The sequence below is a fragment of the Pterocles gutturalis genome, unplaced genomic scaffold, assembly GCF_000699245.1.
Source record: "Pterocles gutturalis isolate BGI_N339 unplaced genomic scaffold, ASM69924v1 scaffold43204, whole genome shotgun sequence".
NCBI lineage: Eukaryota > Metazoa > Chordata > Aves > Pterocliformes > Pteroclidae > Pterocles > Pterocles gutturalis.
The window spans coordinates 1,676-22,842 of NW_010129769.1; the positions used below are offsets into that span (position 1 = coordinate 1,676).

Below are 21,167 nucleotides of genomic sequence, written 5' to 3' on the forward strand. Positions count from 1 at the left end.
CCCTTCATATTTCAGAAAAAGCAGAGATCTGTTTCCAAGTATGTATGGTGACTCACAGACTCTGGGGATGACCTCCTGTCTCTAAGCCCTCTGTGCGTGAACACAAACCTCCAGCTCAGCCCCTAACAGTACTGATGGCTCTACTTTTCTTGAACTCTTTTCTGGTCCTTTGAATGCCTACTGGGAAATGCAGAGGCAGGCACAGCAGATAGCCTGTGTGACTATCCTGCACTGTATTTTTAAGGGTGTGAAAATACAGTACCTCAGAGGTGGTTGCGCCCTTATATTTAACCTTGTGAATTTACACAGGATCAGCCTTTCCCGTTGCTTCCAGTCTGTTGGTAGCTGAATCCCTAAACATCTGTGCAGTAAACCTGATGGCATAAAGCATGAAGCATCCACAGCTCCTGCTGACTTGCTCAAACACTGTAGGTGCTCAGCACATTTGCAGATGAGGCCCAACACAGCCATAACAGCAGTGGCTTCCTCTCTGCACCTGCAGTCAGCAGGAGACTCTTAGTCCATCACAGTTCCTTTGAGGTTGGTTTGAGCTCAAAGCCTGCCTATGGATGTATCTGACAGCAGGAGAGGGACATACCCATTAGTGAGGCTGTTTTGGGGAAGAAGTTGGACAGAATTAGGTTTTGGCTTGAGATGCCTTGGGAAAGATCATTTTCTGTACAGACCTAAATTAAAAGCATGGGCAAACATGGCAAGCTTCCCACTTTCCACTGTCTGCAAGCCTCCCTGCTCTTTGAGGGAAGGCTAACTGGGGAGGAGGAGGAAAGCTGTGTTGTCACAGCCCCATGGTGTTGGGCTCTGATTGTAGCACAGATAGTAGGAGTGGGAAAAGAACAGCCAAAATCTCAAACATGAGTCATCAGATCACCAAAAGGTGGTCATCATCCTAATTTTTACTGAGAGGGATGCCCTAAAGGGGCAAGCCTGCAATGTCAGATACCTTTACCCATTCTCCTGGCTTCCCATGGCCAGGAGCATCCTGTATGCTACGTACCTTCTGTGCTCCTTCACAAATTCAACCAGCTCCTCTTCTGTGTAAGGCTTATCAGGGATGTGAACAGGCTCATCCATAAATGGTTCATAGAAGTCCACCTCGTTCATCTTCAGACCTAACTTCTTGGCAACCTGTTGCAGTGCAGATGGTCAGAGGTGAGTGAGTGCGACATGCCTCTTTGCCTACCCAGAGTTTCTCCTGGCGGCAGACCTGAGGTCAAGGTGCTTGCTGTCTTTCAGAGCACGCCCTCTTAGGGGTGGCCAGCAAAATATGAATAGATCTTTCCTTGGTTAAGAAAAACACTGATGCTCTCTACACTACTGGTCTCAAGTACTGGGGTGGAGCAAGGCCAGAGTCAAGGTCCTGCAAACCTAAAGGGGCTGATTTCCAAACCCAGACCGGGACCTACCTCCACACTGCAGCAATGGCTTTTGACTTGTGACAGGGCCAAATCCAGAAGTGGGCATCAATACCACAAATTATAGAAACACTGAAAATGAGAAGCTGGAGCCAGATATGAAATCTGGGAGCATCCTGAGCTTCTGGAAAACAGGTGGTAGAGGCTGTGAGCTCCCACGGTGAGGTCTGTGGGTGCTTACCCCTTTGTCAAAGGTGGCAAAGAACTTGATGTATGGCTGGAAGTGTTCAGCGGCTTCTTCAAATGCCCTGTAATCTGGAAAGAGAAAAGGGGAATGAAGAAAAGATTTCGCAGGCAGCTGGCCACACTCTGATCCTCGCAGAAGGCACTAGGGAAGAACAAATATAAATTATTGCAAAATGCATCAGATAATGGCACTGTTTTGTCCACCCTTCCAGTGTTTACAAACAAGGACCATTTCACGTGGAGCAAACAGGACACATGTTGTGCAGTCCCACAGTGCTCAGGAAAACTATAGATCCCTGCATGCCACACTTGACTGGGGCTGAAGTCAGCAGCCCTGCAAACCAGGTCCAGGGTTACAACTCCAGCCTGTTGTTAAGGGTGTTTGCAGCTGCCACCTTGCACATGCAGTAGTTCAGCCTGGGAAATACATGGAGTTGCTCCAGCATTAATGATTGCTGCCATTCCCTAAACAGTCACCAAGCATGATTATGCATGCTCCTTCTGCTGCAGGAGGAGGGGTAAGGGATGTTTTCATTGTTACTGGTATCAGGTCCTCAGCTGGGGTCAGGAACGGTGCTCTCAGCCTGGCGGGAGCTCTTTACAACAGGTATTTCCCACCTTTCTTCAAAATACTTATTACTCAATGGGGGCACAGCCGGGCCCAAGCTGCCCTGCAGCCCATTTGGAGCAGGTGAGAAAGCCGAAGGGCGAGGTGGATGGGCTGTTGTGGTGCAGCAGACCTGGTGAAATGTTGCTCGTTTGGGTAAGAATACCTGTCTTTTTGCTAAAGGTAAACCTTGCAAGTGTGGGGTGTGTGCTGCTGGCACCTCCCAGAGAGCAGGGGGAGGACTCGGGGAGCTCAGGCTTGTCAAAGAGAGTCTTGGGTGAGAGTTTCTCAAGACTTGTGAAAGCTTATGGTTTTGCCTGGAATAGTCACTGAGTTGCACATCCCTCAGGGCATGGGACCAGCCTCTTCTCAGTCTTGGGGTTCAGCAAGGAGAAACTGGTCACTGCCTCTGACAGGCTGCCCTAAGGTGTCCTGCTTACTGCTGCTGTATGTTTTGCCAAGTTAGTATTTAGTGTCTGTCCCTCTTTCTCTTTGCCTCCCTCTTTCTTTGACCTTTTGCTTGAAAGAAGGGGAGCTTTGCTCCCTTCAGGTGCTCACCCAGTGTAACTGTAACCTTAGCTAGTTTTGGGTGAGATAGACTTACTTTTCTTCAGGATACCCTGGATAATTTCCCCCTTCTTTTGCAGAAGGGGCATCACTGTTGGTGTAGGAATGAGCTCACGCACAGCAACAGCACAAACTTGCCTGCAACCCCACCTCATCCTCCAGCAGCTTTGGCACTGTCACAGCCTGCCCTATACCCCGCTGCTCTCATTGTTCATGCAGAAGAACCAATGCCCAACCCCCAGCCAGGCTTCAAGCCCCGCGAGGAACATATTCGTCTTACGTTCAGAGTCTTCTCCTTTGAAGTAGCCGATGAGTTTGATTTCCTCATCGATTTGGTCAAAGGCCTGAAGCTCCAGCTTGCTGTTTATGATCTCCACGGGGTCTTCTAGCAGCTGCCATGACAAATGCATGTGATAACGCAACGATTTGCAGCACCAACCTATGCCTGGCAGGGTGTGTCACTAGCAGCCTAAGTGGGGAGAAAGAGGTCACCCAGTTCCTCTGCTGCTGGAAACCCCTTCCTCAGGGAACTGAGAGATACAGGTCACTTTCAGAGGGAGCTGTTAGTAGGTTCACTGCATAAGTTGAAACATAAAGAGGGAAGCTGAGAGAGGTCTGGGTAACCCAAATGGATGCTGAGGGAGCTGCTGTGGTATGAGAAAAGGGGTGGCAATTGCAACTGGCTTTAGAGCAGCTGAGAAAAAGGGAGAGCGGTTGAAAGTGGCTGGTATGGAGACTGTGAGTTTCTGTGAATGATGGATGGATATATTTGTTTTTAACTATGATTTGCTGGAAGAATTTACTGCAAAGAACTTGCTTTCAGAAAACATTAAAACCAGCATGCTAGAGTGTGGCCAAGCCATGTTCTGGAGCAGTAGACAGTCTGGATGTGAATTTTCCTGACTGATCCTCCTATGCAGCATGAGTTAAACCCATGCTTTGGCCCCAGACACATCACAGTGTTGATGAGGAAGTTGGAAGACCTACGTGCTACTTCAGCCTGTCATTAGTCTAAGCTTTGTTTCTGTTTTCTTAACTAGCTAGCCACTGCTGATGAAAAGATTTGTTCTGATTATTTTGCCCAGCAATTCTGGTGTAAATCAGGTGTAGCTTCACTAGAAAAAAAAAAGATGCAGGTAGGCCTCTGTACAGCCTACAGAGGAGTAGAGGACCTCTGGGTTTGTCTTCCTTTGAGAGCAGGCTGCCGAGGCACCAGAGATGTGTTTGTTTTTATTTCCCTGGTTTGCTGGGTATTTTTCCTCTTGAGTGGAAAGCACACAAACATAAATCCTTCCTCTCTTCCTTTGTTTACAGAACATGATTTTTCAGCGGCATACCGCAAAGCACAGCAAACAAAACCTCACAAAGTGCCTTATACCACAGCCCTTGGGAGTGATGCTCCGGTGTGTGGCTGTACCTCTGCTCTGTACAGAGCAGCGTGGGCAGCTCTCTGCTGCCGTAGTGGCCTGAGCCACAGGAACCAGGGATCCCACAGCTGCTGGGGTCACAGCAAAGCCCTACCCTGCCTATGGCCCTCCTGGGTGGGGCAAGATGCCTGCTTCTGTCCCTGAAGCCAGTTATATGTGTTTTGGCTGCAGTATCTGATGCATGCAGCCACAGATGCATTGCCTTAGCTGAGGTCCCGGGGAGCTGTTTCTCTTCCCCAGACGTGCCTTTCTCCACTGTCACTCCTGCACCACAGGTCACCATTTAGGCAACCTGCCACCCTGGGAAACAAATGCTGCCAGCTCTGCTGCTTGCCCCGCGTCCCTTATCCGCATTATTGCATGGCTGCTCATAAAGGGAGCCTCATTTCAAAGGAAAGCCAAGCCACTGCAAAATGTTTTCAGTACCAAGCAAAGACCATGTTTCCGGGCTGTTGGAGTAAAATGTACAGAGAAGTGCAACACAGTGATGAGGGAGTCACCATCTCTCTTGCATTTAGGCACAAGGGTTAGTACATATTTCTGCCTGTGCACAAAATGACCTGAGAGCACTAAATCCTAGGTTCTTCTCTAACTCGTGGCGGTGCCATTTGGTAAGTTCACTGAAAAGCCAGTGGTACACTACCTTGTTTGTGCGGTTCCATCTAGAAATGGGCAAATAGTTTGCAGCATATACCTTTTTCAATGAATTGAGCTGGTTTTAGTTGCTCTATGGGAATGCTAGTTCTTGGATGTTTTTTGTTAATAACCCTTATTTAAAAAAAAAAAAAAAGAGGGAAAGATTTTACAAATGGCAGTGTTTGCATGCCAGCTTGCTAACTGAGCTGGGTGACTAGCAGTTAATTATGAGGGATTGTTGCTTGCTTCCAATCAAATACTCCATAAACAAGAAACAGGGCAAAGTGTCTTTAAGATGTAAATGGTTGGTGGCATTTAAAGGTACCAGCTTTCCTGGGAACTCACAGTCAGACAAGTACTTGGGAAGCTGGCGAAGGTAATCTCTACTAGTGTGTAGCAAACAGGGATGGCATTTCAAATAAAGATAAACCCATGGGTTTTTTAGCAAAGTGAGTATTTGCAAGGCCTTATCTGAGGGGCTTTATCTAGCTCTGAGCTTATCCGTGCTTACATCCAAGAGGAATTCCACCAAGACATCCGTGGCCAGTTCCCCATCAAATTCAATCAACCGCTCCTCCTTAAAGACGTAGAGACTTCCCTCTTCAACCAAGCCTGCAAGAAGGACATAGGAAACATAATGAGGTCAACGTGTCACTAAGAGCATTTTTACTACAGAATATCTTGCTTGTTATTCTAGCAACACCTCCTGGGAAAACACAATAGCGAATTTAGTGAGTTGGTCCAGTTAGAAACAACCCAAGCAATCTCCTGATTTATGTTTCATGGCACAAGGGACAAACCTCAGCCAGAAGTTGTGCTAGCCAGTCAGGTCGCAGTTTGGCCTCAGCTGGAAAAATTCTGCACCAGGAACTTGTTTTAGCTTGGCTGTCTATGTTGCAGTAAATAGTACTGGGCTCTAACTCCCATCCCAAATTTGAACAACATGACACTAGATGGAAAATGGATTTTGATGCGGGCTGTGCTCTCTGCCCGGAGAAGGCTGAACTATGTGAATATCAACAGCAAGCTGGAAGCCAAAGCGAGTTTCAAACTCTCTGTGGCTTAGCTAGCCTTGGCAAAAGCATTAGAAACCTATGGCAGAGATGTCACAGATGGCAGGCTGGCAGATTTGAATGGTATATCACTGGACTGAGGACTGGTTGCCACAGCGTCTCAGTGGAGTCTCCAAAATCAGCATCACTAAGCTCTTGCAATGCATGATGGCAGGGTACCATGGGTCAAGGACGTTGGTAGTTTGTTCCTTCTTGGAGACACAGAAGCTCTCAGCTTTAGTTTAGCTTCCACCAGCACACTTAGCCTCTGATTTAGGAAAGAAAATTACAGTCCACTATGCAGTCCAGTATGCTTAAACAGCTCTGACCTTAAGTCTAGTGGTATATTTATGTGCTGTTGCATTTATGTGCCATAGTATTCCCATATTGTGCTGTGGGCTAAAATATGAAGGAATCACCAGTCCCTGGAAAGCAGCCGTTTCCAAAGGTGGGCAATGCAGCAGCCTTTCACCTTTACAGGAGGTTTCCTCTTCTGCTCTGGGGAGCAAGTCCGGAAGGGTTGACACCTGGCTGCCAAACAATTGCAAGGCTGTGGCTCCCACATTAGTGGCTTGGGGTCACTCTGCCGTGGTGCTGGTCACATTTGGGGGCCTATGTGATGTCCCTGCAGGTTTTGGTTCTGTGCCACTCTGTCAGACCAGACAGGAAGAGCAGGAAGAGCATGGAGTTACTCCATGACTCCTACCTAACAGTTTCTACTGAGCAAGCTGTGAGCTTCCAACCTGTCATTGCTATAGTATGAATTGACTTTCTTTTTTACTTGGTTTGGTTTGGTTTTGGCACTCTCAGCCAGAAAGCTTTTTGCTGGAAAGGTGTTGGCTCACCCCTCTCATCTTCACCCCCTCAACTTGATCCTGCCCTTGTTGAGGTGGACCAGTGGGCAGGGTTCAATTGCCACCATCACCCTCCCCATCCAGGTGACAAGGATTTGGCTGTCCTCTACGGGTCTGGCTGTTGGGCATCACTCCAACATCCTCTCCAAGCTATTTCAGAGATACCAGCTATGGGACTCACCTAGCTTTTTAGCTAGTTTGGCATCCTTCTTGGAGTCCACCATCCCGAAGCCGATGCTCCTGGGCTCCAGGACCTGAGCCGCCAGCTGTGGGAGGAACCAGAGAGCCCAGTGTTAGCAGCATTAACACCACAGGGCAGCTAAAGGGTGTCATGCCCTGCTAGCATGGCATGATGGACACAGGTGACCCATATTCTGCTTTCGGACAGCACCAGTGGGTGGGATGTGTCACATGCTGCTTCCCCACTGAGATAACCCTTCCTGGAGGTCACAAGGGTTTGGTTTCTTCCCACTGTGTCACAGCACTGAGGTTGCTGGTGACACCACGTGCTGCTTGATAACTGCTGTTTGATATTCTAGCATTGGAAGAGGGCTCCTGGCCCAACTGGGGACATCAAAGCAGTGGGCATGTCTGGGAGAAAGACCTGTGCCACTGGCACAAAGCAAACACTATCTCCTCCCTTGTGCCTCTGTGGCCTCCTGTGGGGGAGCACGACATGTGGACACCATGGACATTTTAACTCTGGAAGTGCTTTGTGCCAGGCAGCAGAGGCTGCAAATTGGAGAAGATGCAGGGCACTGCAGCATCATGTTTCCTTCACACATGTGATGGGGTAGGCAAAGCAGACTCAGCAAAATAAAGCAGAGGGATCCTGCCTTTGCAAAAGTGGTTCCTTCTCCTATGAAATGCTTTAAATCATGTCTCCTGTCCAGGCTTCAGTCAGGCCCCCAGTTCCTGGTCCCTCAGTTCCTGGTCCCCTCTTTTTCCTGAAGAAATGAGCCTAATACCAGCCACGGTCGCATTTGCCTCCTCACAGCTTCGGAAACCACTGCTCCCTGTTCCCACCATTTTTGAAGAAGGGGCCTCTTGAAGATATCGAGTTCCTGCCTGTTTTGTGAAAATAGATACGTGAGGAAAGGAGAGACGCTCTGCAAGTGCCCTGCGGTGGGAGCGGTCCCAAGTGAGACCCTGTGAATTCCAGACAGGCTCCGTAGAGATGCAGTGACCCTGGGAAATGAGCCCCCCTACTCACCGGATGACTGACTTAGCCCCACCACAAGCACACCAGAGACCCTACAAGGTGGTAAGGATGCTCTAAGACCCCCAAGCAGCTGTAGGAGCCCCCTCCTCTTCCCTCTCCCTTCCTGCTCCACAAATTCCTCTGATGCTGTCTCCCCTCCCAAAACTGCCGGATGGAAGGGGGGTGACGGCGATGAGGTGTCAGGGGCCTCCAGGACAGGAATGTCCCTATTAGGGCATGGCTCAGCAGTGGGAAGCTGGAGGGAGGCAGAAGGAAAGTGACCAGAGGGATGTCAGGCTGATTTATGAGGAACGCCCTCCCCCAGGACCCATTTTGGCACAACCCCCAGGGCTCAAAGCTGGTTTGAATGTCACCCAGCGACACTGTCCCCATGGCCGTGTGGCCCCTTGGCTCCCCTGCTATAAATAGTCTGCCTGCACCCGGCCACTGTGAGAGCAAGCGGCAATTAAAGGCAATGGGGAGCAAAAGCAGTGGGGCAGCCCCCTCACCAGCACACCGGGGTGTCACGGGGCCAGCCAGCTCCCCACCCTTGCAGCATCCAGCCCTTCCCCAAAATCATTGGGGAGATGGCAGGCACCCTGGCAATCAGGTCTCTGGGACCTTGCTTGGGCAAAGGGGAGTGATAGAGAACGTGGGTGTCTTCTCCTTTCCACCACATAAGTGTCCCCAGGCCTGTCCCAAAGCCCTCCAGAAAGACATATTCTTCACCAACCATTGCAGCATCACAGCACCACTGCAACTTTAATCCCCCTGCGGTGCCTGGCCTATTGTCTTTAGGAGGAAATGCCACCGTGTGAGGCAAAAGGAGTTCTCCGTGGTATGCAGGAAACACGTGGTCTCACTGTTCTTTCCTTACTCTCTGCCAGTGCTTTGGAATAAAGGTGAGGTTGCACGTTCAGGGCTCGGGGTTACAGGGGATACTGCCTGAATGGAGTAGAGCACTGGTCTGTATTTGCACATCCATTGATAAGACATCTGACCACTGGTCTGATGGGTCTGGTATCCCATCTCCTGGCTCAGGCCATGGCCATCCGTGTTAGAGCACCTGAGAGCAGCTGGTACCTGATAATGCAGGGAGAGATGGACACCTCTTGTGAGCTCCCCAGACATCTGCAAGCAGGCAGTAGTGGGAAATGCTGTTTTCTGTTCCCCATTATGGGGATCTGCCTTTACTGGACAAAGGGATGGAGCCTGTGGGATCATTATCTTTAGGGGACATTGTCAGCAAGTTCCTGCACTGGGGCAGTTGTGTAGACCAGCAAGAGGTTCCTCAGAGGCAATGTTTGAGCGTCTGGCTGCCCTGTCACCAGAGGTAAAACACAGAAAGTCCAAGGGAAGAAGACTGTCCAGTCACGTCCAGTCCAGTCCAGTCCATACTTGATCTAGCTACTTAATTACAGCTATGTTAGCCATATGCTAGACAGAGTCAAGGCAGTTTAAGACGAATAGTTCTTGACCCCTGCACACAGGAGATGGTTAGGGTTTCTTGAGGGTGTTTGAAGAAGGTCAGAAATGTGCAGAAAAGCAGCAACACCTGCTACAGGCAAATTGGGCAGGGATGTTTGCGAGAGAGGAGGTGTTGATTGGGAGTAATGTATGTCAGCATGCAGCGTACGCAAGGTAGCTCTTTGGAGGGATGCGGGTGCAGCCATATAGCTGTGGTAATGGGAGCTTGCTGAGAAAGGGCAAATGTGTCTAGAAAATGTGGGTGACAGGATGAAAGCTTCTTTGTGTGAGACTGGGGGAGTGTGTGCTTCATAAGGGCTTGGGAGGAAAGGTCACAGTAAAGCTGGAGGGGTGCCTGCTGGTGCGGCAGGGCTTGTGTGACCATGTCTACAGAGACTGTCTCTAGGAGGTGTGTGTACCGTGGGTACGAGTGTTTGGAGGTGTTCCTCTGAAGAGGCCCATCCCAAGAGACGACACGTGACAGTGCCTGACTTTCATGCTAATGTGATAATGAGTTGGGTGGTACAGCCCGTGCCCACCTGCAGAGCACTGGAGTCCTGCACCAGTGCTCTCTTCATGCAACGTGAGACGCTTTCCACAGTGCCTGGGGACAGGAGACCTTTGAAGGGTGTCAGTACCTATGGTGGCTTTTTCAAGTGCCAGCTATGCAAGGGCTGGACATCACTCCTGCCCGTGCTTTTCTTGCTTTCTACTGCAGCGAGTGAGTCTGACCAGTGCCTAGGCGAGGACATATTCCCACACCTATGCTTGAACCCCACAAGGCAGCAAAATATAGAGTATGCCAGAGGCACAGCAGCTTGGCTAGTTGCCCCCCACTCATTACAGTATCAAGCATTTATATATCCCCTTACAGTATTTTATGATTCCATAATGCTAGTGGGATTTGAATGTAGATAGTGTTTCTAATCTTGACAATCCTCTTGGCTCAGGACCTTGGGATAGAGGCAGCTGTAATGTAAGAACACAGCCCCTCCCCCTCACCCTCCTCCTCCTGCCTTTAAATTCGTATCACTTGAAGTCTTGGCCAGCCAGAGCCCTTGTCTTTGTGTCAGCCCCTATGGTGAGTAATTTAGTTTCAACAGCTGCATGGGGAGGTGGAGGGTAGAAACTGCCCTGGAAGAACTGGAGTCCTTGAGGTATAGCAGGAGTTTTGGGCAGGCAGAGCTGGCTGGTGCATGAGCAAAGACCTCAGTTGCTTGTAATCTCTTATCCCAACACACATTTTGCAGCGTTCCTCTCATGTACTTGCAGCCATTCCAATGCACATTTTCTAGCAGCAGGATCACAGGTTGCGTCCTGTGCGGCCTTGGAAAAGGGAGATGTGAGTTTGGAAGCACTCCTCCTTTCTCCCACTTCCCTCAGGTAATAGCCATAAGCAATACTTGAATTTGGGTAAACATGAGGCAGTGCATGGCCCTCTGGGTATGTGAGAGGTACCAGCCCAAAGTGAACCTTGAGTACCACCGAGTAAGCAAGCACCACTTCATCTTGGATGGTGTCAACAGTTACAGGCAGTCTGAATAGTGCGGATGAAGAAACAATTCCCTGCCAGAACATCTCAAATTCACACACATTCTAGGTTATAGAGCAGCAGAAGTGTCAGCAGCTGACTGACCACGCTCCTATTCCAGGTGCAGACAACACTAATTGTGCCAAACCTTGCATTTGGTGTCAGTTTTGTTGCTAAATGTCAGACAAAATCCATCAGAGAGTGTTACAAATGGGGATGGGAGCAGTGGGTGTCTCAGCATGTTCAGTTTTCATTGTGGAGTGACATTATGGCTCTGTGGCCTGGATTGTCTTCCCACTTCTCTAGCACCTGTCTTGGAGCTCCCACAAGCAGTAAGGTTCATCTTCCTCATCCACTCAGGCTGGGAAGCAGGGCACTGGGGACATTTGGGTCTCTGAGAGCCATCATGAGTAAACTTCTCTTAAGCTTGGGGAGCTTTCTGTTTCCCTAGTTGTCAGCAGTGGAAGAACAAAACTCAAGCAATGCAAGAAGGAGAGCAACAGGAGATGATGAGGGAATGTTCCTCAAGCAATCTACACTTCTCCGCTGTTTCTCTCCTACTCCCTTTAAAGCTGCAGTTTTTCTTGATGGTCACAACCTGGTTGATGTAATAATGATTATTTTATATCCAAAAATGTCAGGTTTTTATTTTCAGTAACATCAGAAGGACATGGCAAAAGTGTAGGGTATTTCTCCAAAAGCTTTGAATCCTTACACAGGACTCATTCCTTCACTCTATGGTTGACTTCTCTGTTGTTTGAGCTGGTGGGCAGCTTGTTGGAGAGCAGAGGGGAATATCTCTCCTTCCTAATGCTGTGTAGTCTCCTCTAGCATCCCCTTGCACACTCCACCAGCAACATTTAGGTTTCTTACATAATTCAGACTGGCAAATTACAGGTCCTGAAGCATCGTGGTGGTCAAAGGGAAGGGGCAGAACCCTGCTGAGCAGCTGCTGCTTGAGGAGCCACCCTGCTGGCAGCCGGACTGGAAGGGAGCACATTGGTCCCACCTTTTCCACCACCTGAGCTGCCCAGAGGGGCCGTTTGTTGCTGAACCTGCCCTCCAAGGAGGTCGCTGCTCCTTGGACTGAAAGGCAAGTCCCCAAATATGGAACACCCAAAGGTCATTCCTGTGGAGGTGGCTTTCACAGGTAACGCTCAAAGAACGCTGCCCCGGGGGCTTTAATTGCTGCGCAGCCGCTCAGCACAGTTAGACATACGATGTGCTCTTTGGCTGCCTCTCTAAAGTTTTTGCATAGTTAGGGCTGTATTTTTATCCACACTGGGCAATTCTAATTTTAGCGAGCTTGTAAGCCAAAGCGCAGCCTCCCCAGCCGTGAGTTAAGTGGGGCCAATGCCCATGCCACCGAGCACCCACGGGTAGAGGGGCCACCTGCCGCTGCTCCTGGCCAGTTCTCACTGGCGCTGCATCACAGATGTTTTGCCGACTCAGCTGGGCAGCTTGCATGCCGAGGACAGCCTGGGGCACGCAGGCATGCACGCTTGCATGTGCTGAACCAGGTTGTGGGGTCTGGGGTGGTGCCCACAGGCCACCTCACTAAGTTCCCTTTTGACAAAACAGAGACAGGATGTGCAATCTGGGGGCTGTCCTTGACAAAAGTGAGGCCATCGCTGCCTTGTTTTCTTGCTGGCCTCAGAGAGGCTGCTTTGAAACCGAAGGCTGGATGCTGCCATGAAGCCCACGCAGGGCACAAGCTGGCTCCTTTTTCAGTAGGTGCTGGAGGAGGGAAGCATGCTTGATATTCAACCCGTTCACCTCTGCAGACCATTGCTCATGTCATTCCTACTCCTCCAGGTCCCAGGAACTGAGTGTGAGCCAGAGCCTCTGAAACCCCGGAGAGCCCGGGATGCTGCAGGCGGGACCAGGGAGCTCTCACCCTGCATCCACGGGAAGGATCAGCCAGGGGGGACCCTGAGGGAATGGAGGGGTCCTTGATATAAGAAAGGCCTTTTATCCAAAGAGTGAGCAGAGAGAAATAAGAACTGAGGAAAACTTTAAAAAACACACAGCCCGCTTTGTGCAGGGTTTGAGGTGTCAGACGTCCGCTGGCTGACGGCGGTCTGTCTCCTGCCAGGGACAGACAGGGTTCCCAGAAAAAGGACGTATCATGTACAGCAGCTGGCCTTTGCCAGAGCTGTGCCAGAGAGTGCGCAGGAATGAGCACCATCAGCACTGTTAGGAGGGAGTGCTGGCCGTCCTGGGGCGATGGGGAGGGGAGGAGCAACTGCCTGCTCTGCGGCACCCCCAGGGAACTGAGTTCTTCAGCATCGCTGCTCGTTCTATTTCCTTGGGCAAGGTTTTGTCTCATGTATGTAGGCAAATCCCAATGTGCAAAGGAGAAAAAATAAAGGAGACCTTGGACTTTGCTAAGTCACCTCTTTCCTGTCCCGTGGATTCCTTGCCTGGGTGCCTGTCATTTAGTGACAGAGGCTGCAAAAGGACATCTTCGGTTATCAAACCAGGGACCATGTCATTCAATCTCTGTCACAACCTGGTCAATGTCCATTTAAAACTTTTTGGGCTGTTCTTCCCTTGACATCTTCCTCCTCTGGTGATTAGGGACTTCCTAGTTTCCAGACCTGGTTTATTCATAACCCATTTGTCCTCAGGCTTTGCGTCTAAATAGCTCATCTCCCCCTTGGGTATATAAAGAGAATTGTCATATCCCCTTTCTGCTCTCCCCACAAATGAAGCTCAGGATTGAAGAAGGGCAGTCACGGGCTTTGATTTGTTTGGTTTTAGATGAAGGGCACTGACAGACAAAGCTCTCAGGTAAGGTCATGGTGGGTGAGCATGGCATGGTCACCGTACCCAGCCTGCCTGGCGGAGCAACAGCTGCCCCAGCCCGCGGGCAGGCTCCTGAGAAATGTCAAGGTCCGGGACACAGAACACGAAATGATAACAATAACACCACACATGTCCACTGAGTAGGCAAATGCGATCTCAAGCTAGACCTTTTGAGGCCCCCCAAGCAGGATGGGGCAAAGGCGCCTCATTATACAAGAGTTCTACAAGAGTGAGATCCTTCCTCCTGGGAACCAGCCCGGCAGGAAGGCATGGGAAACCCTCGTGGGAACTTTTTTGGAAAGCTGACTAGTGTGGCAGGATGGCCAGCACCTAAGAGGGTGGGCTTTTCAATGTTTTCCTCAACTGCATTTCTGAAGGGAGCGGTGATACAGAAGGAGTCTCCATGTGGCTTAAGGTCTTGCATGGCACCTACAGAGGTTGTCTGGTCTCCAGCTGGACAGTGAGAAGAGCTCCTTGCTCCAGGGCCAAGGAAGCCTGCAAAGCCCAAGCAGACCTGGCCTTGCACTGGGTCAGCAAGCGAACCCAAGCTCACAGGGATCTGTCATGTCTCCAGGTGGCATATGCATAAAAATTGGTCTCTGAATTAAGTCAGCTTATGTTTCTTTAGACCCTGGGATCACAGCTGGTCTCTCCTCTGAGAAGCTGTCAGTACCACCCCCCTCCTTTCAAAGACCAATGTGGCACTGAAAATGGGGTCTTATGCTAGATGCTGCTCATGCAGCCAGTCCAAACTTGCTGCTGGGGACTGATGGAGGGATTTTGAAGAAAAAAACTGAGCAATAAACAGACAAAGCAGCCTTGGAAATTGTTTCTGTCACTGTTATACCGAACGACTGAAATCCCATACTTGTTCCTGGATGTTAATGTGTCCATCTGCAAAACGGGGAGCTCATTGTAACTTGTTTTTGTGATTGTCAGGGCAGTGAGTGAAATTCTCCTAGGTGCTACTGCTAAAAAATCAGTGCTCTTTCTCTGCTGGCTGTTCGTGAATTGACATCTACTTACATGGTCTCAAAGGGCAAACCAACCAGCACATACTTTTTTCTTTTCTCTCCTTTCCTTCCTTATTTTTGTATTAACCTATCCATAGTGAAAGCCACTGCTTTAGTAGCCATGGAAACCAAAACACCTCTTTTATTACAGGTATGTACAAGGCACTTGCACTGTAGGCTTCTGCACATACCTATCCAGCCAGGTGTGCCTTGTCTCTCACCCTGAGGACTTGTTCTGTAGGGATCCAGAGACCTGACACTTTCTGTGGCACTCACTGAACACGTCTTGTATAGCATGTCTACCCAGCCCAGGCACTGTCTCATGAACATGCCCATTTTCAAAGAAAAAGGCTGAAATCTGAGTCTGAGAAACAGAGAAGGGTGCGTAAAGAAAGGGCTTGAGTTTATCTTTCTCTTTATCTTTACCTTTATCTTTGTCTTTACCTTTATCTTTGTCTTTTTATCTTTACCTTCACATTTACATTTACATATATTTATATTTATATTTATACTCTGCCTAGAGATGGGGATAAACTAGAATCTCATCTCCTGGTTCCTACGAATTTCTGGGTTAAACTGCACAGACCTAAACTTGTGAACCTTTTTTCTGTGTTGCATCAGAAGCAAAGAAGGCCTTTTTGCTATGTATTACCTGTCTCTGAACTCTCATGGGAACCACCTGCTCTCAAGAGATTTCAAGACCAGGTGGGTGGAACTGCCCCAAAACCAGGTGATCTTGCAACAGTTTTTCCATCCTGATCTGGAAGCTCATGAGAGGAGCCTCAGTAGTTTCCACACTTGAAAATTAAATCCTTGCTCTCAGATGAACTGGGAGGAGCCAGACCTTACACCCAGTTTAACCCTAGCCTTTTACTGGGTTCAAAATCTGTATCTTTCCCTCTCATGCCAGAGGTAGCTACTGGCTGTGGTTAGGCACTGGGAGGGAGATCTTATGCAATGTGATCTCATGGACTCATGCCCCCAGGTTTGTAGGAGTAATTTTCTCTGGCAGAATTAGCCAAATATGTTAAGGAGTTTAATTTTATTCTGCCATTTATCACTAGAGGCCAAGTTGATCCCAGAAAGAGGAATACCACATCCCTCTTCTTTTACCTTTAATCAGACTGATTTGTTCTAGGGCAGTTCTCCGTGAATTTTCAGCCCAGAGACACCGTTGCATTGAATGGCCTAAAATATCTGGGCTTGACCAATGGTTTGGGTTTTTTTTAAGGATATTACACATGCACACAGATGACAAGGGAAGAATGACAGGGGAGCCAGGACTGAGCAAGTTTGAGCAGATGAGAGTTTAATGGAGTACACGGCAGGCAGCCTGCTATGGTAGTGAGACAACCTCAGTTGCTGGAGAGAGCTTCTCAAGTGCAAAGGAAAGCCCCTAACCCACTGCTTCATTACTCGTTACATGATTCCCAGAGACAGGGGCTGCCACACTGGAAAGCAAAACTATCCCAGTACTTAGGAGATTCAGAGGTGAAAGGGAGAGGGAAGAAAGTCTGAGAAGCGGTGGTATGAGACCGGATGAAATACGGTAGGGGAACTACAGAGAAGAAAAGCAGCATTTCTCAGCTTCACTGCTTTTGTATTTTCCTCTTTTGTCCCTACTTCATTGAAGCTGAGACTTTATAGGACAAGTAGCTTTTTTTCTAACTTGTCTGTTAAATACTTACTATGAAGCTTTGTGTCTGGCTGTTTTGTCCGTTTCTTCACTGTGCTTACCTCACGGGGCATGCAGGGATCTTGTAAACATCGCCACAGAGTAGGAATAGCTACTGTTAGCTCTGGGACTGCCTGGTTCACCCTCTGGCACTGCCCTGTACAGAGGCTTTTCCCCACTCAAGCTTTCCAGTAGTCAGTGGTGCAGAGTGGGGTCATAGGAGAAAGGCAAGCAAGGGAGAAGAGCGCTTTAACCTGAGCTGTGCAGCAGCCTGTGCTCATGCTGTCTTTGCCCTTTGTTGTCTTATTACAATCCTTCCTCCACCCTTTTCCACCTTAGCCAGAAAGCAGTAGGCAGCTGCATCTCCAGACATTGCTTTAACTATTTTTCTAACAGACTAACCCAACAACCCCAGCTGAGGGGCTGGCACTGCCATCCTTGGACCTGTTGCCATGCACAAGGGATGGTCCATAGAAGCTGCTGTTTCTCCCTGGACCCTGTCTCCAGACCCTGTTCCCACCAGGTAGCACCCAGCAGTGTAGGTGGCAGGAGCTGTCAGGACTGCTTCTTGATGGTCTTCACCTTTTTCCCTTTCTGAACTGGAGAGGGACACTGGGGTCCATGGCTATCTGGTGAGGGTTCCCAGTATACCTGGGTGTGGGGAGCTGAAGACCCCTGTGTGGGGTGTCCTACTGTAATACCAGCTTAACGATGGCATCCCTTTTCTGGTGGTGGTTGGTGTGTACCCTGAGCATTGGCAGTGTCAGCGAGTCCTGCATGCTGGGCTTCTGTCCTGGGAAGGAAATTTTTCCTATCATATCACTTTCTCCTCAGTCTGCTGTTATTGTCTGGTAAAGTCCTTAAATATGTCCTTCAATTTATGTGTTGCCAGGTTTTCAGCTTGATTTCCTAAAGGTATAAGACCCTTGTTATTCTCATGTCTCTCCCCTCAGGTTTGTCTGTCAGCTGCCTCCTCTAATAATTTTTCTGGCTGTTGGCCCTTTTCAGCCAAATTTTCTGCAGTCAGGGGTCTCAGGCATAACAAAGTTATTGCAAGCTTCATGAAGAGCAAAGACTTGGAAGGGAAGAGACTGAAGTGCCCTGAAAGAAGGAAATGTTGCCAAGTGAGCTCAACCCCTGTCAGATACCAAAGGACCCAGGTAGGAGAGACCCTCTCATGCTCCTCAGTCATGTGAGAAGGCCCAGTTAGAGCTTGTTACTGACCACAAGCTACACATTTCAAAAAAAAACCCCCATGCTGGATCTCTCCTTTTCTTGGTGTCTAAGGTATTTCTTCAGGTCTTTGCAGTTATAAATTTCTATAAGGTACATGTGGGAGAAATAGAAAGGGTGGACTCTTCAGGGGTTTTATGGACTTAACATCCATTAAGCCCATTCCCTGCCATGTGCACACATACTCACGTTTGTCAGTCAATAGGATGTAATCACACAGTTCAGATCTTTGCTTAGCTCCAAACCTGCCTGTGTTTTGGATTAAGGCTCCCTATTATTCCTCATGATGGAGGTCAGTGCCATTTTACGTAAGGGAGGCTAAGGTTATGATGTTTTCTACTCTGTGGAAGCAGCACTTCTTGTGTGTCAGCAGGTAAATTCTCAGTGCAGTAAGACAGAAAAACACGATGTCGAGAACCCCCCAGGCTGGCTGGCAGGGAATAGCGAGGGCTGGAGTGCTTGCCTCTTAGATACCTTATTTCAGGCATAAAGGACCTTCAGCACTCAGAGCCCTGAACTCTTTACTGAAATTAGATACATAAAGCTTTCCTGAGTGAACTTTTCCCAGGTTTGGCTGGAAGGAGAGTCCCTGTCACTGCTCCTGTGCCTACCCAGCTCACTGCTCTGAGTACTTGCTCAAATTACGGGAGAGCTGGGTTCAGCTGCTGATTGCCTTCAGGGAGACCCATCCCAGGCAGTTCATCTCCCGGGTGAATGGCTCCACTCCTCAGCCATGGAGCCACTGCAGCCATTTCTTTCCCTCTCCCTGACCTGGTGAACATGTGGTGAAGTCCCACAGCTGGATGAGCTCTGGCAGGGGAGATTGAGAGTGACTCCCCCAGCACAACACATTATGGTTTAAGGGGAGGGAGGTGAATGCTGTCACAAGGCAGAGCAGATTACAACCTGGCTTGCCCACTCCTTTTGTGAGTGCTCCCGTGATTGACTTAGTACAGAAATTGGAAGCACCAACACCTTGCTGGGCTGTGTTCTGTGTTCCTGTGTTGCCTTCCGAGACCCTCTCTTCATCTGATTCCTTCAGGTGACAGAGGCAAAGGAGTGCTCAACCTGCAGATTGCTCTTGTGCTTGGACTGTCAGATTGCTGCTGCTGCAGTTGCCAGTCCAGGGAGGGACTGTGAAACTTCAAGACATGCACTGAATCAGTGTTGCAAGTGCTTGGGAAATGTTGAGGTCAAAGCCACAAGTGCCGGTTGCTGTGTGGCACAGTTAGTTGGTGGCTGACCATTAGTGGACTGGGAGCACTGCAATTATGTAAAATCTGTTGAGGATCTAATCCTCAGTCTCTTGCCCAAGGTCACCTAATAAGTCCACGCCAGAGAGGCAATTGGAAACCAAATCGCTGGAGTCCTAAGCTAATGTACTCACTGCTGAATCAAATCCTGCAAAATAAAAGCTTTAAGCCAGATTGTACCGTAGCCATTGTACCCTTGATATGGCTGATTGTTAATGTGAGTATAGGTGTCATGGGGACTAAAACTGATAGTACACAACAGATACCTGCTTCTGTCAGGTTTCTATAAATATGTATTTAGTAACCATGTACCATCTATTGAGCACAAAATAGCTATCCTATTAAATAACAATGCATTTATAATACCAACCATAAACATTTCAACTGGAGTTCCAGCATTATTTCTTCTTTTCTTTGCCAAATGTTATTTGATTGCTCACCTGCAGCAAGTAACTGTTTCCTGACAGGTGAGTAAAATCTGGTTAGCTTTTGACTCTTTCTTCTTGTCAGGCTTGCTGAGGAGGTCTGTAGACTTTGAACTTGGCATCGGACTTTTACAGGTCCTAGACCTCAGCAAGTGTATTTTCCACTTCACATTTGCTTTACTCCTAGGGGTGCAATGCATTTTCTCACTGGATCTGATAAATAAAGCTTATGTGTTTCTCCAGCAATTCTCACTTTCTTTACAAACATGTCTTTTAGTTAAGAGGGAATATTTGTAAGCCACTGGTATGAAACAAGCACCTAGCAATGCAGGCTTTTTGCTGTATGATTCCTTAGATCACAGGTACACTATAAGAAAGAATGCTATGAATCTACTTCGTAATTTTTACCATTATTAATTTTACTGAGGATTAATTAATCATTCTTTCACCAAAGAATTAACAGCACTTTTTTTCCAGCACAGAAGTGAATGGTTGCATTAACAAGCAGCTACAGCCTGATTCCAAGTGGGCAACCAAGTGTCAGAAAAACAAAAAAGGATTTAATGCTGCGCCAACGTGGAGCCTTTGAGATGGGGAGCTAGGATGCCTGTTTGCAGCACAGTTTGGAAAGGCTTCTTGGCTGATTGCTCCTAGTGGGATAGGAAATGGGACTGAATCCAGAATACAAGGGGTATACTAGCTTCCACAGAATGAGAAAGGATCTAAAAATTTCAGACTACAGACTCAGGTCTTTGCTGAGATTTGGGAAAGCTCAGCTGATCTGAGTTCACGTTGCTGAGATTTGCAAGGTTACTTGCAATTGCTTGGGTTTCTGATGCACAATCCAGAAAGACTGTTTCCCAGCAAACAACTCAGAAGAGCACAAAAGAGGCTTTTTCCTGGGCTTCACAGAACTCAGGGGCTAACTCAAATCCAAATTAACAAACCCAAACTTTTGGGTGCTCAACCCCTCACTGCACAAGACCCTTTGACTGTCCCGTCCTGTGGCTCCTCTCCACAGCTCCAAGCAGTGCTGTGGTATTGACCTCGGCTGGGACACGCAGCGGTGCTTACCTCCAGGACCATCTCTGTCATCTGGAACTGCTTCTGGGACACCTTGTCAGAGCTCACAGGCTCGTGGAAGAGCAGGCAGAGCATGTCATACTTCTTCAGGGCCTGCTTGTAGTTCTTCTCATTCAGGTCGATCACTCGGTCTTTCCCATCGTAAGTGGGGAAATTCAGTCCTTCTTCTGCCTTACAGCAGAAAAGCAGGTAAAAACCTGCCAGGATCCAGCAAGTCGCCTTCATAGGGGAGCCTTTGGAGTGCAGTGGAGGGCGGGTAAACGTCCCCCTCCTTCTTAATTTGGGAAGGGGGGGAGACCAAAGGCTCCAGGTGAAGTTCGAACGAAGTTTCTCTTTCTGCTGGCTCCTTAGTGATCAGTCCAAACGCTGCAAGGCTGGTGGGGAGCAGCAAACTTTGCTGTCCTGGGCTCACAACAAAGAGACAGACGGGAGAAGCTGTCAGGCCAAGCCCTGGATACCTTACATAGCTGTGTCCAGCTCCCGTGTCATTAGGAACTCCATTTTTAGGAAGCAGTTGTTTCAAGCTAAAAATAAACCCTGCAATGAATAAAAAGGACAGATATGACACCATTGAGGGACTTGCTGGCACTCTGCATCATCTGAGAGAGAGGGAGCGAGCAAGAGGGAGGGCGTGGAAGATGTCGATGCTGGGAATACGCAGGCAGGGTTTGAGAAGCGACAGGCTTCACGCGTACAGTGAACCAAGGCACAGCCTG

General features: G+C 48.8%; 1 protein-coding gene across 1 annotated transcript; it reads right to left on the reverse strand.

Annotated features, from left to right (window-relative positions):
* Positions 1–1,015: 1,015 nt before the first annotated feature.
* On the reverse strand, positions 1,016–20,870 carry LOC104458759 (calsequestrin-2; the record flags this gene model as incomplete). The annotated part of the gene is made up of 6 exons (XM_010079998.1): positions 20,443–20,870; positions 6,944–7,028; positions 5,368–5,468; positions 3,074–3,185; positions 1,615–1,688; positions 1,016–1,146 (listed from the first exon to the last, which is right to left on the reverse strand). Coding segments are annotated over exons 1-6 (737 nt in total), but the record flags the coding sequence as incomplete, so codon positions are not given.
* Between the last annotated feature and the right edge of the window lie 297 nt (positions 20,871–21,167).